The sequence below is a fragment of the Spinacia oleracea genome, chromosome 6, assembly GCF_020520425.1.
Source record: "Spinacia oleracea cultivar Varoflay chromosome 6, BTI_SOV_V1, whole genome shotgun sequence".
Classification (NCBI taxonomy): domain Eukaryota; kingdom Viridiplantae; phylum Streptophyta; class Magnoliopsida; order Caryophyllales; family Amaranthaceae; genus Spinacia; species Spinacia oleracea.
Window position 1 is genome coordinate 35536891 of NC_079492.1, and position 19023 is coordinate 35555913.

The 19023-nt window shown below is 33.5% G+C and overlaps 1 protein-coding gene and 1 non-coding gene across 7 annotated transcripts; one reads left to right on the top strand and one right to left on the bottom strand.

Moving 5' to 3' along the window:
* Positions 1 to 290: 290 nt before the first annotated feature.
* On the bottom strand, positions 291 to 363 carry TRNAR-CCU (transfer RNA arginine (anticodon CCU)). The gene has a single exon. It is a non-coding gene; the product is annotated as a tRNA-Arg (tRNA).
* A 65-nt stretch (positions 364 to 428) lies between these two features.
* Positions 429 to 6947, top strand: LOC110794261 (uncharacterized). 6 transcript variants are annotated; one of them, XM_056833089.1, is made up of 8 exons: positions 431 to 628; positions 772 to 974; positions 1332 to 1485; positions 1946 to 2007; positions 2142 to 2251; positions 2543 to 2648; positions 3148 to 3250; positions 6590 to 6947. In XM_056833089.1, the coding sequence occupies exons 3-8, from the start codon at positions 1364 to 1366 to the stop codon at positions 6594 to 6596; spliced, it is 510 nt and encodes a 169-aa protein (XP_056689067.1). In that variant the 5' UTR covers positions 431 to 628; positions 772 to 974; positions 1332 to 1363; the 3' UTR covers positions 6597 to 6947. The 6 variants fall into 6 exon arrangements, with proteins under 6 accessions (XP_056689064.1, XP_056689063.1, XP_056689067.1 ...); XM_056833086.1 differs by lacking the exon at positions 6590 to 6947 and having other exon boundaries at positions 429 to 628; positions 2145 to 2251; positions 3148 to 3482; XM_056833085.1 differs by lacking the exon at positions 6590 to 6947 and having other exon boundaries at positions 430 to 628; positions 3148 to 3482.
* Positions 6948 to 19023: the final 12076 nt, after the last annotated feature.

Consider the following 19023-nt stretch of genomic DNA (forward strand, 5'->3'; position numbering starts at 1 on the left):
CGTGAAATTAACAATGTTTGGTAAATAAATAATTTATTCACATAAATTTAGAGAATGACACATGGCTTTCATGGTTTTATTTTTTAAATATTAGGTACGTGTCTTCTAAATGGTGATAAATATATGTCCGACACGTGTCTTCAAAATACAGTTGCTTACGTGTCTTTAAAATGAAGTTGGTTTTCTTTTTTAAATATTAGGTATTGATTGATTAACATTATAATATCCATGAAAATGAAAGTTTATCTAAGAACAATTTTAAGAAAACGGGCCATATAAATATTAAAAAACGCGCCAGGTAGGGGTCGAACCTACGACCTTCTGCTTAGGAAACAGACGCTCTATCCACTGAGCTACAGGCGCTCTTGTTGTTCAGATGACCTGTTGTTGTTTACTTATAATATTTACTTAAAAAGTCCCGCTTAATTGAATTCAAAGTTGTTCGAGTGAGAGCGCAACTTCTGCAAGAGGCGAGAGAAAGAGACTAAGGGAGAGCATTCAGAACTGAGAAGAAGGTGCAAAAATGGAGGAAACAAATTGAGCAAAAACTTAGCAAACTTCTGCAACAATCTTCAATCAACTTTCGACGCTTTCAAACAATCCCTCGATCGCCGCCCAATCCCTCTTGGTCTACCCATTTTCTATTTTTCTCCCTTTCTTTACTAATTTTATCCCTAAATTTTTATTCTAATTATTAATTTCTTACGCAAATTGCTAAATTATAGTCTAATTTTCAGTTCCAACGTTTAATTTTTGCGTTTTGTTGCTCAGATTCGGCGTCGACCACTTTTATGCAATCCCTAAATCGGAGGGTTTCGTCTTTGACGGGGGATCTCAATTTGTTGGAATCAATGTCGTTTGGAACTGTGTCGTTTGAAGAGCTTCTGGGTCACTGCAATCAGATTTATAAGCTTAATCATTCTAACCTTCTTCACCTTCATTCTCATCTTCAATCTTTGGCTTACATTCCCCAAGTAATTTGAAATTTTTTTGAACTTTTATAGTTGTTTGTTTGTTTGTTTTCCTTTACTTTGGAAGGATTCCAAGTGTTCTTCTTGGTTATTTTGTGTATAGTTGTCATGATTTTGCTAGAGGTTCCGAAATGGGTACTTGAGGTGAAATGGTTAGACCTAGGAACATGGGTTTTCATGGGTTAATTGTTCATTTTTTATGTGGGTCGTTTCTTCTTATGAATTTTCGCTTTGATTGTTGGTTTTCATTGAGGCAGTAGGATTACCTAGCAAGTTAATTCAATATGTGTTGTAGATTGAGTGTTTAGTTGAGTACTTTAGTGTTAATTACTTTTTTGTTTTGTGGATTGATTTGTTTAGGTGATGGAGTTGATGATCTTGAAGAGGATTTTATGGCTCAAAGTAGTAGTTGTGACAGTCCTGAACCTGAGTCGCCATTCCCTACTTTTCGTCATGGAATTACATCCAACAATATGGATGCTGATTCATTGTATCCTTTCGAATCCTTGTCAGTGTATGTTTCCTACAATTATGTTGTGATAAATTTTCTGGATTGTGTATGCAATTTCACAATTTTATCCATCCATGAAATTTCTTGTTGTTTTGTAATCCCAGTGTTTGTACAAATTGTTTGCAAATATATTATGGTGAAGTTTTGTTAATTCTTGACTAGTATCAAGATTCGAAGAGGCACCTAGCTTTCTTGGGTTATCTGAGATTAGTTTGGCCACACTCGCTTCTGGAGGTTAGTGGTCCAACATGTCTATCGCGTAGGAAAATTTGTTGATTGGATTTGAATAATAGGATAATGAATGAGCTGTCTGTCTTTGTTGCATTCCTGTGCATGGCCTCGCAAACATGATCTGCTTAATAGATTGCTATCTGTTACTTACTTCACCACAACAGCATTATTGAATTTTTTTCTTTTAAGCTATGTAGAAACTCATGTCCTACATTATGATTTCAATAAACAGATTACAGTTTAGCTTCAAGGTCCAGAACCAAGAAACCCCACGCATCCTTAATACAGTTTGTGGTAATGTGACAAACCTGTCAGATTACTTCATTCTTATGGTCTTACTCATTTAGTGTTTTTATAACTTCTGTATGAAGAGATCATAAAGAATCTTGATAAAAAAAATCATAATGCCGTTCTTATTCTATATACAGAAGAAGAGAGAGATGAACCCAAGTTATACGAATCTTCAAAATTGATACATGTTTCAAATGAAGACTATGAAATTCTGCCTTCTTACATGAAAACTGTGGCTCCATGGAAGGTATGATATTGCTATGTATTTCTTATTGTAGATTTCACTACAATGTGTACTTCTTAATTGAACTTTTCGGTTGTTGTTGAAAGTACTAGACCCTCTGTTGAATTGCCTTTGTTTATGATCAGTAGCAATTTCATTTTCATGAGGCACTTAGCTGTATGGTTCACAACTATTGTGGTTATCAGAATATCAGGTTGTGTAGCCGTTACCAAAAAAAAAAGAGGGTAGTGCAACTTTGTTAAACTTTTCCTAGCACAACTGCTCCAGTTTTGTTAAAGAGTGTTATATTTGTAGGATCTACAATCTGCAGTTGAGAAGATGAACTCATTCCTAAGCAAGAAAGGAAATACGAAACAGAACAATTTCTTCCACCCTGAGGAACTGGAATCAATGGGATTAGGTAATATACATGTGTTTTTTCTTTCATTTTTCCCGAGAATACAAGTTATTGTCAATCATCCCTCGCAGTTATTGTATCTGTTTGGATCTTTACACACTTTATTACTTTGGTACTTAATAATAAAGTCTTCACACTAATATAGCCCCCCATATATGGTACTTAATAATAGTCTTTACAACTAGTATAGTACCCGTGTGATGCACGGTTTATGATCTAAATATTAATTTTGCATGAAATCTAAACTATAGTTATAAACAATTGTCTTCTAAATAGATCTTGTAGATATTCTTCTGATTAAAATCTCAATATACTATACTTAAAGCAAATTTGAAGGAGGCACTCCTATTCCACACAAAGATTATTTTGAGCCCCGTTCATCACCATGTCAAACATAAAGTATTTTCATCCACCTTTATTTTGATAATCATACCATCCAATACTCGATATCTACCAATTACCCGATCAATTAACACATACCCACACCATCTATTTTATTCAGGTAGAGATGATTCCGAAGCGGAGCGCGTGCGGAAGATGGTCCCTCTACTTTCATACCCGCCTAAAAGTGTCATGTCCATCCTCGCTACCCACGATAGTATATGGTACTTATCCCCATCCCAATCCCAATCACCGCATTGCAAGATACAAAATAAAATTCATCCCCGCTCCTTCCCACCCAGATATCCACACCCACCTCAAACTTACCCCTAGATCCAACAAATTTATTTTGTTTAGTAGGAAAGTTTTGAATTTGAAAACATTGTTCTTTTCTATGATTTAATCTGTTTGTCCGATTCGAGTGATTGAGTAAATAAAAAGAATTTATAATATGCATGTTAATAGTGAAAAGATGTAGATATATTCTTAATCAACTAAATGAAAGATAAGCTAGGCAGGCGGTTCCAGTCTAAGGCTCTGTTTTTTTCAATTTATTTCCATTTTATTTTTAAAAACAATTTAGATAAGTTCACATAAGCTCAGTTAAGTTCAGATAAGATAAGTTCTGGAAAAATAAGGGTTGACCAATTATAATTTATAACAAAAATAAGTTTTGATAAGGTTTAATAAGTTCATGTAAATTCATATAATTAAAGTTCATAAAAAATAAGTGAAAATCAGGTGAATAGAATATAGTACCCCTAAAATCCATCATCGCCTGACATATACATTTTTATCCCCATAATCCACCGAGCGACACACACGATTTACGTATCAAAATGTTAATTTTATACAAAATTTTATACATAAGTGATATTGCATTCATTACACTAACCTATTATTCTACTGTTAAAAAAATAATATTAACAATAACTTTAAAATTTTGATTTAGAGTCTATTGGTAGGAGAGTTATGAATTCGGGAAAAAAATATTATTAACAATAACTTCGTTATTCTACTGGTATTCTACGGGTAGGAGACTTTTGAATTTTAAAATTTCATTATAGAGTCGAGTATTTGATAATTAAGCTGTCTGGTTAGAATAATTGAGTAAATAAACAAAATATTATTATATGTAGGTTAGCAGTAAAAAAAGTTAATATATTTATAATCAATTAGATGAAAGGTAAGCGAGGTGAGCGGGTGCAATATCCTCGAACCATCACCCGCGACGAATACATTTTTTAACCCATCAACCACCAAACTTTCATCAATCCCAATCAATTGGGGAAGATGCGCAAGAGATGTCCCAAATGACAATCCGACGTTGATTCCTATATTCGGTAGAGAATTCGCTTTGCCTTTCAGTTAACTTTTGAATATATTGACCTATGATAATTATTAAAATTTATTGTAGCAGATAAATAATGTTAATAAAATTATTTAAAAGTGACGTACATAATTAGGATTGAGTGAGTGTTCTCAAATCCAATAAATACAAAGCCGTGCCATCGATCACCAAGGTGGATACATGTTATCCTTATATGGTTATACACGCTCACCAACACCAAATCTCTATTTATTAGTCAATATTAGTCAATCATCTAGGTTTATCTTCGTCGTCTTCACAATATAAAATCTAAATGCGCCCATTATCAAGTGTGATGCACCGTGCAGGGTTTACATATCAAAATGCATATTTCAAAATTATCTAAGATAAATCCTTCCGTCTTTTACTTGCACCATTTTCTTTTATTGAAGTTGCATATTAGTTGCACCATTTCCTTTTATTGTATGTTTTCACATTATTTTTAGTGTGTTCACACTCTAAATACCCGTTGTACTATTACTTACATTTCACATTAACCATTGTTACCTAAACTTTTTCTTCCCTTTTGTTTGTTATCAAATGGGTAATTTTGTTTACAATTTTTTCTTAATCTTTATTCCCAATCCAAATGGTAGAAGTAAAAAAAACGGAGGAAATATGAAGGTATACGCTCATCTCCAACCCTTGTTTTGTGTTTTTCATATTCTATAACATTAAAATAATGAAACGGGTATTACTTATTTATAAAATTTGACTATTGCACGGTGTAATATTCTAAATTAGTGATAACTTTTAAGATCTAATTGTTCCAAATTAGACTATTATACGGTAAAATTTGAACATGTACCATAAATTAGACTATTTATATACTCCACTAAATCAAGATCTTAAGGTTCAATTGATACCATAAAAAATTATAGTTAAATGTGATATCATCAGAGTTTCTTGATTGGTAAATTTTAAGATTTCAACATCTTAAGGTATTTATTGTACCATGTAATAAAAATGAGATATCTTGACCAGTAATAGTGCATTAATAGTATTTACTTTCTATTGAATGACAACGGCGAGATCTAAAATAACCTTACATAATGACATTATAAATTGGGTATCAAAATCCTGAACTAATATTTCCTCCGTTTATTTTTACTCGCAGCGTTTGTCATTTTCACGCATGGCAATGCACAACTTTGATAATTAATATCTTTAATCTCTCATTAAGAAAAAATTATAAAAAGTAAATATTTTGAAAATACACATTAAGACGAATCTTACAAGATCCCACATGACTATTTTTAGCTTACGTATAAATCACCAACAATTATCAAAGTATAAATATATGAATAGTGTAGAAATCACAAACGCTGCGAGTATTAAATTAAAAATCGGAGTAAGTATAGTATAATGTATAAAAAGACCAGCTTAATACTTCGTATTAGTTATTAGGTAAGTAATATGTAGTGTACAGTAATACAGTTATTCATCAATGCAATATCTCTAGCCCTCTTCTTACCAAGCATTGATCCCAAATATATAGAATTTTTAAACCCAAACAATATCAGTTAATTCTAAGTATGGCAAAAAGATATATTTTGATCAATTTTATTATATACTTTGTACATAAAGATCAATTGATCTTTATAACTAAATCACGTACAAGATCAATTGACCTTTATAACTAAATCACGTACAAGTTTAATTCTTAGTATGATAAAAAGATCTTTTGATTCCACTTTTTATATTTTACTATCTAGTTCATGTGTAACTACTCCTTGTCACTAAATACGTAAATTTTTGTAGAAGCAATATTTAGGTTGTTATAGAAACTCTTGCTTTAGTTTGCCATAAATAAATGTAGAATTTTAGAAGAAAAAAAATTTATAATAAAAATTATTATACAAGGACACTTGTCAGCATCAGAATGAGTGCCCTGTGTTTTTAGTAGAGTACATAGATAGTGAAGCTGCTCTGAGGATTCATTGTAACTTATTTGAAAGTAGCTGCAGCCAATCCCTTCAACTTCTGTCTTCTCTCATGTTGAGGAAGTTGTGTTCTCAAGCTAGTTCCATATGAGGGTTAGTAATATTAGATTGCATATAGCTAAACTTGCTGTCATAAAACGTTCAGAGTTTTATCTTAAGAAGCTACTCCGTATGATGATTGTTTTAAGATGCAGTTCAAACTTGACTAAGTTGTTTGCATTGCTGGTTCATGTGTTAACTTGACATTGCAGGGACTAAAGGGAGATCGTATGTCCTGTTGCTGGTGCGCATGAAACTGCTGAACGTTGAGACGAATAACGGAATGATTTCTTATAGAGTGCTGTAGAACATCTCATCTGTCATGGCGAACAAAGTTTTGGTGACTTGAACTTTTTTCGTTTGTGGCTTTCATAGATTTGTAAATACTGTAATAATGTAATATACGCAACAAAACGTCTGTTCAATTCAGAAAGGTTTCAAGCAACACTATTTGCATAACCCTGTTTTCTCTTATTTCAATTACAGTTTAAATTAGAAAATTTTATGTCATGAAATATGTACTTAAGATTTGGGAGTGATTTAGCCCACAAGGATACTTTAGCTCACAAACACTAAGTATTTTTTCTCGGAATTTAATTTTGAATAATTTAATTATTTTAAATTTATTTATACTAATTATTTTACTAAAATTAAAACCTTGACAAAATTTAAATTAATTAATTTAATCAACTGAAAATAAAATAAAGGATTTAAATAATATTTTATATGAGCTTTAAATTTTAATTAAATTTGTAAGTTTCCGGTTGGACTAGGAAATACAATTTTATGTTTAAAATTTGTAAAGCATGTAAATTTCTTGGTTTTAGTGGGAGCTTTTTAGTCATAAACTTTTGATTAGGTCTACATTCCTTTAAGGTTAAAACAACTCGATTAGAATTAATAAGGATTGAATAATTTGTAGATTATTTGAAGCCTTGATTAATTGATGCAGATACTTATGTGATGCATAATATGTTCTACTAACCAGCTATGTGGGCCATTCAATGATAAATGAATGGGTGAATGGTATATTGAAAATGTACTGTTTTGCAAGTTATGGAAAGTGACTAGTCTGCGTACCATTAATTTGAACCTAAAATTGATCTAAAGTACCAAAGTTTTTAATTTAAATATGATCTGCGTACCATCAAATAGTTGTAATTAGTTTTAATTATAGCATATCCTATTTGAAGAAAATGGCGCCTCCCATTGTGAAATTCAAGACAGAGTTTCCAATCCATTTTCAAGACGGAGTTTGAAGTTAAAGCTTCAAGATGAAGTCGTGCCATACTAGATCACATTTATAACTTATGCATGCTTTAAGTTATTTATTGCTTTAAATATGTCTTAATTATGCATGAGATTATGGCTTGATTATGTTGCATGATTAAGGATTTTAGTTCACTTAAAATCTAACCAACATAGTAAGAGCCTTAAGTTCCAAACTTAAAAAATTGAGTTAAAAGGTGTCATGCCAAAATAACACTTACTTGGATAACCTTTACATCAATCTTAGTAATATATAGTTTTCCGCCATAGCGAGGTGTTACTTATTGATCCTAAAGGGGTAAGGTACACAAATAATTGTGAGTACATGTTAGTTTTGGTGAAACTCAACGATATAAGTAAGGAGTCCTTTTATGTCGTGGCAAACGGGATAGGTTTACCTAATAAGTTCTTAGACGTACCTATCAACCAAGAGTAGTTTCTAGACTATTAGCAAAGGATTTGCTTACCTAAAATATTTTAGAATTTAGTTTAAATACATAATGTGCTTAATTCTTCAATGATTTAAGGATCTTGGAATCATTTTATTCAAACCTGATGGAACAATAAATTCGAATAAAATGCTAATGACTTGTTTAAATTGCATGATTACTTTAATTTTCAAGTTATTACTCATGATAAATATTTTAGACTTTGCATGCTTCAATGTATGTTTGTAATTATTGTTTATAATTAAATATCTTGCACTGTAGTAAATCCTTTTAGAAAGGTAACAGCAAATTTCCTCGATTGGTAGTGAATCCAAGAACGATTCACGAAAATGAGAGACAGTGAGCAATTTAAAACGTAAGATTCTTTGAGCGACTTTTATGGTTGTTTTCTAGTATCAAAGTTGAATAGAAAACCAATTGGTGCTCGTAGATTCAAAATACAATGTAGTTTTGAGATCATAAAACATTGAGTTTAACGCTCAACTTTACCAATGGTTAACAACCTAATATCTTTGTCCATTTAATTCTCGAATGAGTCTAGTCCCTAGATATTCGAATAGATCGATGCTTAGAGAACTTTAGAAGCTTCTGGTAAGATCATCTAGTTGAAGCAAAAAATTCAACATAAATTAAATGGTAAGAACCTTGTTGGAGTGACATTGGACATGTCTAACAAAGTATAAAAGTCAACACTAGAAGTCAATTCTTAAGACTATAAGAAAGAGTACAAGAAATAGGAAAACAGGGAACAAATAAAAGGAATTTACGATTCCGTTTCTACCTATAAGTTTATGTTTAAAGAGAAGTGACCTAGCAATCAAACTTCCTTGGTATCATATACCGCTTGAGGTTTTTACTTCGGTAATAACTCAAACAATGGAAGCAAGGATACACTAATGACCTACAAGTGAAAATGAAGAATGGCATTGCTACATTAGTTGTAAGGTCATATAGTTTGTTTTAAGTCCTTTCAAGGCTGGAACTTAATGGCTATTTTGTTCCATAATCAGCATACCTAAATTTCTGTTTCAAACACAGAAAGACTCACATTTAAGAAAAACAAAAACAATGTTTGTTTTTTTATTTGAATAAAATGGTCATTTACGGGTTGAGTCAATATGCTTGATTAAAACAAACAAATCTTTAACAATAAGAACTTTACTAGGTTCAAATCAATCTCTTGATTTGAGTTCCACAAACCTTTAGCATTGTTGTTTAGACCATGTCAACAAGTTAACATTCAAAAGCTCTATTTTGATGGACTTTTAAAAGTTGGTTGATTTCTAGATCAATTCAAGACAAGCTAGTCTTACTTGTTGAAAGTAACAAAAGATATGAACTATTGTTAGAACACCTAGACAATAGTGTTCAAAGCTAAAGAAAGATTTTATGACTTTATTATTTCACATGATTTTGAGTGAATATGGATTTATTTACTCAAAGTGATATAGGTTTGAATATGTTTGACTAGTTCAAAGATTCATAGAAAAATATAAAATCCACTTGGCAAGAAATCATAAAGATCTAGGTTAGATCATGACGATGATTACTTTAAGACAAAAAATGATCATCAATGATTGTGTGTTGTAATTTCACAATCGAGCTCCATAAGATATGGTATATCTAAATTTGAATGATCGAAGTCAATTGGTACTTGATTCGATCAATGATGAATCATAAAGAATTTTCCTATAATTTCTATAAACAAAATGCTCAACTACCACCAAACTAAACCAAATCCGTCAAAGCTATTGAAATGTAATTTCAAAATATCTTTTCAATAATATATATCTAAAGAGTTGCTAAACTCAGTGGGATCTTAGTGTTTGTTATTCAACAAACTAAGGCCCAAGTGTAGATATATGTTTCATTGTGATTTATTCAAATGAGACACAAGGGTATTGTTGCTACCACGAATTTTTGAGAACATAATGTTTGTTTGCTCGAAATAATGTCCTTTTGGAGATTCGTTTCCAAAATGACAAGTGGGAGAAAATAGACCTCGAAAGTCTTCGAGGCGAACAACAAACATAAATGGACATTCCGGAGGCTTTTCGAAGCTCTTTAGAAAATCCGAACACTTATTCTTTAAGGACTTTAGAAGTGGCTTTAAAGAATGGACATCTCTTAGAAGACTTTACAAGTACTTCAAGGAGAACAAAATATTCAAAGGACTTTCAAGTGCCTGTTGATATTCTATTGTTTGATACCCAAGTGGGCATAGAGTTCTAGTCACTGAAACTATGAGATTCTTCTATTAGATAGTGAAGAAACATAGAGTTCAGGTCAATGAAACTATGAGATTCTTCTATTAGATAGTGAAGAAACCTACGACTTGCAGTCAAATTATTATCATGAAGATTAATGAGTTGTGACTTGTAAGAAAGCTATGACGAAACCCAAATTCCCTAAAATGGTTAGAGGCCATATATAGACTCAAATGTTTTAGATGGTTAAAGGCCATAAAACATACTTAGTGTTTTGATGACAAAAATGAAATTTTGTTGATTTGCAAGAATGATTTACATCTATTGGTTGCAAATTGGTTTTAAGGATAAAAACCATCAAAACATGAAATTGTGTTCACAACACAAAGCTAGATTAGTTGCTAAAGGTTACAAGCAAATTCAGGGCGTGGATTGTGTTGAAGCCTCATGCAAAATCGTAATACTCAAGTCTATAAATCAAGCAATGATTGCATATTAGTACATATGGCAATTGGATGACAAAACATCTTCCTCAATCAAATGTTGGAAGAAACTATGTACATGGTATGTAATAGGATTTGTGGATCCAAATAAATACTTGAAAAGGAAAGCTAGCTTATGAAATCTAAGTACAGGTTTAAGCAAGCAATTGGGAATTAGAATTGTATTTTAGTTTCATAAAATGTACATAATTCTTGTAGATATATAAGAAGTTTAGTGGGAGTACGTAAAACTTAATTGGTCCTATGTGTATCACACACATATCTCTCTATTATGAAAAAACATTCAAATGCTAATGACTTAGATTTGAAATTATTCATCAATGATGGACCAAGGCGAAACTTAGTATATACTGGGTACTAAGATCTATTTACAAAGATCTTAGAATATTGTTTTGGATTAAGTAATGGCATTTACTAAATCAAACACGAAAGACTCCATTGGAGACATTCGACTCATGTGAATAAATCTAAGTAATGAATGTTTGAACTATGTATAAGCATTTACTAAGTTAAACATCAAAGAATCTAAATGAGATTCTTCACCTATATTATATATTAAAGAATTTATATGGATTCTGTATCTGTTGAAACTGAATGAGCTAAAGTTACATGAATGTAATTCAATTGGGAATTATTCTGCAAAAGAATTTATGATGTATGATATAATATGAGGATCGCCAAAAACGTATCGTATGACTTTAGGCATGCCAAACATATACCAATCTCTATTGATCTAAGTGAAGATCAACAAGATTGAGATCAAGAAAAACTTATGGTACTTGAAAAGGTACATAAGATTAGTTCTTGAATCAAGAAAATAAAAATATGCTAAATATTGATGCTACATGCATAAACACTGGCAAAGGATCAAGCAAGATCCCTTTGGAGTTAACCATTGGCAAAAACGAGCTGTACGCATCGTGTATTGAAATGGCAACATGGATTGAAGACCATGAGTTGTTGCGTGGGGAATTAAATAATGTTCTAATACAGATGGAAAGTCTTCCACATATCCATGAACTGCATGGATAAGAAAAACCAAACAAAGCATCACTAGCAACCTATACAGTTGAAGTAAAAGTACTTATTGCCTAAGAAGCAATAAAACAGAGCTGTTTATGTTAAGGAGTTCTTCACTGAACTTGGGTAGATCACATGTCTGTTGACTTAATGGTTCTTCATTGCAAAATGCGTAGAACCACTATTGAAGTAAGAAAGACTAGATCACATAATAAACAAACTCAAAAGATCTTTTTATCCTATCTTAAAAGACATTCGATGATAGGGATATTAAGATTGGCAAAGCGTGATAACTAAATCTATACAACAAGTGAGAAGCAACACTCACATTGTAGCACTGGAAATCAAGCATAGCTTTGAATTCTATGAACCGTTTTAAAGATGGGTTAGAGGCCCATGGTTGTAAAACATTGGGGTTGGACATTTATCATATATGAAATGTATTTTCATATTCCATTTAAATCTTGGTTTAGTATTAAATGATGAGTCCTTTCAATTAGACAATATATTCAAGATAGACTGTCAAGACCAGTCCTGTGACTAAGAAATGTCTATCAAGTGAACTTGAATGTCAAAAGTTGAAGATGGTCCCTGGTCGGAAGTTTTCTATAAAGGTGGACGCATAGAAAACGCTAGACGACTAGAATGCAAGATACTAGTAGTTCTGTTTCTTGAACTATGTGGACATGGCAATGTCGCAATCATTTGCAAAGATACTTACTTTGAGAAGACTAGTATCGGACAGACCTATGAAACTTTACTGTAAGAGATGAAAATCTGTCATAAGTAAATTTCATTACATTATTAGACACTAATCCTCAATACCTGAGTGATTTGAGATTACTTGTTTGAGAACTGGTTATTTTGACGTTGTCAACCGTCGCACCGTAAAAGGAGGCTATAACGGCAACGCTCGGGTAATCACCTATCAAACGAAGTCTAACCTCAAGATCGCAAGATTGGTATTGTCCTCCCATAAATCGGAATGATATGCTGAAAGTTGTACAAGGCCACTCGGAGAGCTAGAAACTGTAAAATGCATGGCCGTGCTCAGATGAATCATAGGCTATGATTATCTGTTTATTTGATCAGTTGAACTCTGAAACCGTGAAATACCTCTGAAAATAATAAGGATGACAACTCTTACCTTATGTTCATGAGCAAGCATCAAGTGACAAAGGAATTAGGCAATGCACACTCTTCCCTAAGGACAAGTGGGAGACTGAAGGAAATAATGCCCTTGGTCCAAGTATGCATTCAACGCTAAATCTAATAAATGCGGTTCAGTATTAATTAATTATGCAAGTTAATAATTCAGTGAGATCAAGTGAACTGTATGCCTACCTAGAGGCCGCTTCAATTAAGTGGAATTAATAATATTAATCCACAACTTACTCTTGACTGAACCTGTAGGGTAACACAAATAGTACGTGAACGGATCAAGTATTTAAGTGAATTAAATACTCCATTTATGGATATTCGTAATCGGCGGATCTCGGTTCCAGTGGGAGCTGAAATCGTGAAAAGGAAAATTATGAATACTCCGGAAATGATGATATTGCCGGAAACGGAAATATGGATCGTATCGGAAATATAAATATTATCCAAGTCGTAGATGTTGCCGGAAACGGAAACATAGTACGTATCGGAAAATATTATTGGAAATGGAAATATTGCCGGAATCGAAAATATTGCCGGAAACGGAAATATTGACGGAATCGGAAATATTATCGGAATCGTAAATATATTCCGGAATCGGAAATATTAAATATTTGTTCGAAACGGAACTAAATTCCGGAATCGGAAATATTAAATATTGTTCGAAGCGGAAATGAATTCCGGAATCGGAAAACGAATCGGAAGCGCGACGAAATAAGCATCGGACGAGCTTGCTAGACGCAAGGGCCCAGCACGAAACCAGGCCCGCGCCTAGCGAAGCCCGCGCAAAGCGAGCAGCAACAAAGCAGCAGCCCGCCTAGAAAGGCAGGCCCAGCCAAGCACGAAGCAAGGCCAGGCCCAGCCAAGGAAAGGCAAGCAAGGCAGCAGGCTGGCAGGGCCCTTGAATGGGCCGCGTGCCAGCGCTGTTGGGCCGCGCGCGCACAGCGCCCCTCGTGGGCTGCTCGTGTGTGTGTTGTGTTCGTGCATGCTACGAATCCTTAGATGCTTAGGATTTTTTCGGTTAGTTGTTTTCCTAAATCCACTAGTGTTAGTCGTTTAATTAAACACTAAAATATAAAGGATTAATTTTAATAGAATTCTAATTGAATTAGTAAATTGAATCATAGTGGATATCTAAATCCAATAATTCCTCCCTATAAATAGGTGATACATAATCACAATTTATAACATATAATCTCAAGTATTCATATAGTTTTAAGAATAAACTAAGCCTAATAATTTTCCAAATAATTAAGTTCGAATAACATAAAACCTTAGACTATATTCTAGTTAATTGAATCTAAGGCGGATCCAAACGTGATGTGGACTATCTACGGAGGGACGACACTTGGAGTCCTAAAATTTTTCTTGTTCGGTTCGGAGCAGCTAGGGAAGGCACGCGTCACATGTATGTATCCTGAATTATGCTAATTCACTATGTGGCAATTAATTTGGATTCCTGGCTTTATGGTTTTTCCGCACGAAATATATGTTTTATATTTGTCATAACCTAACAGTAATACCCCTTTGTTTCCTTTGGGTAGCCCACAAGGATACATTTGTCAGATTTTGGTTGAAGTTTGTCAGAAATTAATCGTTTGACGTTTGGAGGCTTTCCAAACCATAACTCATATGGAGTCTTTTTGACAGCTTTAGACGGAGCTCTATTTTGTGTGAGTGCAGCTGTGTTTAGTGCATGTCCCCAAAATTCTATTGGAAGTTCGGCCTGACCCATCATTGATCGAACCATGTCTAGCAAGGTCTTGTTCCTCCGTTCTGACACACCGTTCCATTGAGGTGTTCCGGGAGGAGTTAATTCTGACAAGATTCGACATTCTTTCAGATGGTCATCAAATTCATAGCTCAGATATTCACAGCCTCTATCAGACCGTAGTGCTTTAAACTTCTTGCGTAATTGATTCTCTACTTCACTCTGAAATTCTTTGAATTTGTCAAAGGATTCAGACTTATGCTTCATTAGGTAGACATAACCATATCTATTGAAGTTATCAGTGAAAGTGATAAAGTAGATGAAACCACCTCTAGCATTTGAACTCATTCGTCCACATACATCTATATGGATTAAACCCAATAGATCAATTGCTCTTTCCCCAACTTTAGAGAAAGGTTACTTTGTCATTTTGCCAAATAAGCATGATTCGCATTTACCATAATCCTCTAAGTCAAACGGTTCTAGAATTCCTTCCTTTTGAAGTCTTTCTATGCGCTTCATGTTAATATGGCCTAATCGACAATGCCACAGATAGGTGAGATCTGAATCATTATTTTTGGCCTTTTTGGTATTTATGTTATAAACTTGTTTGTCGTGATCTAGTAAATAATGTCCATTGACTAATCTAGCAGATCCATAAAACATCTCTTTAAAATAAAACGAGCAACTATTGTCTTTTATTAAAAAGGTAAATCCCTTAGCATCTAAGCAAGAAACAGAAATGATGTTTTTAGTAAGACTTGGAACATGGAAACACTCTTCCAGTTCCAAAACTAGCCCAGAGTGCAACGACAAATAATAAGTTCCTACAGCTAATGCAGCAATCCTTGCTTCATTTCCCACTCGTAGGTCGACTTCACCCTTGCTTAACCGTCTACTTCTTCTTAGTCCCTGTGAATTGGAATATAAGTGTGAGCCACAACCTGTATCTAATACCCAAGAAGTTGAATTAGCAAGTATACAGTCTATAAAGAAAATACCTGAAGATGAAACGACCGTTCCGTTCTTCTGATCTTCCTTAAGCTTGAATCAATCTCTCTTCCAATGCCCCTTCTTCTTACAGTAGAATCATTCAGATTCAGAAGTGGGTTGGCTCACCTTCTTCTTTTCAGACTTGGTGCTGACAGTTTTCTTAGTTGGGCTGGTCTTCTTGCTACTTTTCTTAGCATTCCTCTTCTTACCAGATTTCTTGAACTTGCCCCCAAGCACCATAAGCACATCTTGCTTATCACTTTTGAGCGTCTTTTCAACGGTCTTCAGCATATCGTGAAGCTCAGTGAGCGTTTTGTCCAGACTATTCATATTGTAGTTCAGCTTGAACTGATCATACCCGCTATGAAGAGAATGGAGGATGGTGTCTAGAGCCATTTCCTAAGAGAACTGCTGATCCAGCCGACTCATATTCTCAATTAATCCAATCATCTTGAGAACATGTGGACTTATGAGCTCGCCCTTCTTGAGCTTGGTGTCAAGAATTTGGCTATGAGTCTCGAATCTTTCCACTCGAGCCAGATCTTGGAACATGTTCTTTAACTCACTGATGATCGTGAAAGCATCTGAGTTGATGAACGCTTTCTGTAGATCTGCACTCATGGTTGCCAGCATTAGACAGTTTACATCCTTGTTGGCATCAATCCAACGATTGAGGGCTGCCTGAGTGACCCCTTCGCCCGCGGCTTCGGGCATCGAATCATCCAGGAAATACTCCTTTTCTACCTGCATAAGAACTATTTCCAAGTTCCTTTGCCAGTCAAGGAAGTTTTTCCCGTTCAACTCCTCCTTTTCGAAAATTGATCGGATGTTGAATGAATTGTTCCATAGTTAAAACTACAATTGAAAAGAATAAACAAATAAATAACCATTCATAGTTTCTCTTAATAAACTTAAATTCTAGCATTCATGCATAATTCAATATTTATTAAGCATTTTATTCGAGTTATGTGTTCCGACATGTGTGAATAAAATGAATCCAATATCCTTAAATCATTGAAGAATTAAGCACATTATGTATTTAGACTCAATTCTAAAATATTTTAGGTAAGAAAATCCTTTGCTAATAGTCTAGAAACTACTCTTGGTTGATAGGTACGTCTAAGAACTTATTAGGAAAACATATCTCATTTGCCACGACATAAAATGACTCCTTACTTATATCGTTGAGTTTCACCAAAACTAACATGTATTCACAATTATTTGTGTACCTTACCCCTTTAGGATCAATAAGTAACACCTCGCTATGGCGGAAAACTATTATTAAGATTGATGTAAAGGTTATCCAAGTAAGTGTTATTTTGGCATGGCATCTTTTAACTCAATTTTTAAAGTTTGGAACTTTAAGGCTCTTACTATGTTGGTTAGATTTTAAGTGAACTAAAATCCTTAATCATGCAACATAATCAAGCCATAATCTCATGCATAATTAAGACATATTTAAAGCAATAAATAACTTAAAGCATGCATAAGATATAAATGTGATCTAATATAGCCCGACTTCATCTTGAAGCTTCAACTTCAAACTCCGTCTTTTAAAATGGATTGGAAACTCCGTCTTGAATTTCACCATGGGAGGCGCCATTTTCTTCAAATAGGATATGCTATAATTAAAACTAATTACGACTATTTGATGGTACGCAGATCATATTTAAAATAAAAACTTTGGTGCATTAGACCAATTTTACATTCAAATTATTGGTACGCATACCATATTTTCTATCCTATTTGGGCCATACTAGTGATCACTTTCCATAACCTGCAAAACAGTACATTTATAACCATTCACCCATTCATTTATCAATGAATGGCCCACATAGCAAGTTAGTAGAAAATATCATGCATCATATAAACATTTCCATATATCAACTAATCAAAGGGTTCCAATAATCTACAAATTATTCAACCTTATTAGTTCTAATCGAGTTGTTTTAACCTTAAAGGAATGTAGACCTAATCAAGAGTTTAATGACTAAAAGTTCCAACTAAAACCAAGAAATTTACATGCTTTACAAATTTTAAACATAAAATTGTATTTCCTAGTCCAACCGGAAACTTACAAATTTAATTAAAATTTAAAGCTCATAAAGAATAATATTTAAATCCCTTTATTTTATTTTCAGTTGATTAAAATTAATTAATTAAAATTTTATCAAGGTTTTAATTTTAGTAAAATAATTCGTATAAAATGATTTATAATAATTAAATTAATCAAAATTAAATTCCGAAATCAAAATTTAATTAAAATTGTTTTCAACTGAAACATAAACAAAACGGCCCAAAAGTACCAAGGCAAGGCCATAGGCCGAAGCCCATGCCTCACCCAAGAACTAACTCCGCAGCGCACATGGGCCGCGTGCATGAAGCAGCGCCCAAGGCCCGCGTTGCTGTGGCCGAGTGATGCACCATCGCAGGGTAACAACCCTTGATGTGCCTGCTGCCTGCTCGTCGTTGGCTGCGTGCTGGGCCGTGGCATACGCAGCGGCACTCGAGCTCCCTTAGTCGGTTACTGCTACCTTGCCTCGTGCGTTGCGCTACGATGCATCGCTGCCCAATTTTGCTCGACCATCCACACGGCACACAGGGCATTGCCTGCTGCACATGCCTTACATGCTCATTGCCTCGTACCGCATGGGCGACGAGCTCCCTTGCTCGTCGTCGCATGCCCGCACTTTGCAACACCCCTTAAGGGTAACACTTAGCTTCCATTGTTTCGTGCGTGAAATATTGGTGAACATTTTATAAAAATTAATAATTTTTATACTTTAAATTTAATCGACAAATTAATAAATCATATTAATTTCAATAAATTTGAGCGATAAATCGAAAATTTATTATTCAAATTAATTTTCAATTACATTTATTTTTAGGGATTCGAATCTAGGTCATAAAATTTTATAACTTTTCAATTTTAACAAATTTTATGGTGGTTTTTAATCATAGGATCCTAATTAAATTTCCAATTAATTATGAAATCAAAACAAATTCTAAATTATTCGAAATTCAACAAATTAATTACAATTACAAATTAGGTTGTATAATTAACAAGATTAGGCTTTAAAATTGTTAAATATATACAGTAGGTCAATCATAGATTAAAGATTTACATACAAGATTCGCAAATGTTTAATTTAACATCATAAAAATTACAAATTTTGCGTTTGAAAAACTAAAACCTCCGAAAAGTCATTGTTAGGCTTCGAATTTGGGAATTCTGGGTTCGGTGACAAAACATGGATTTTTGTCAAAATTTTAAAACGTCGTTTACGTGCGAAATTCACTATAAAATTATAAGATTCTGACCATTATTGAAAAAAC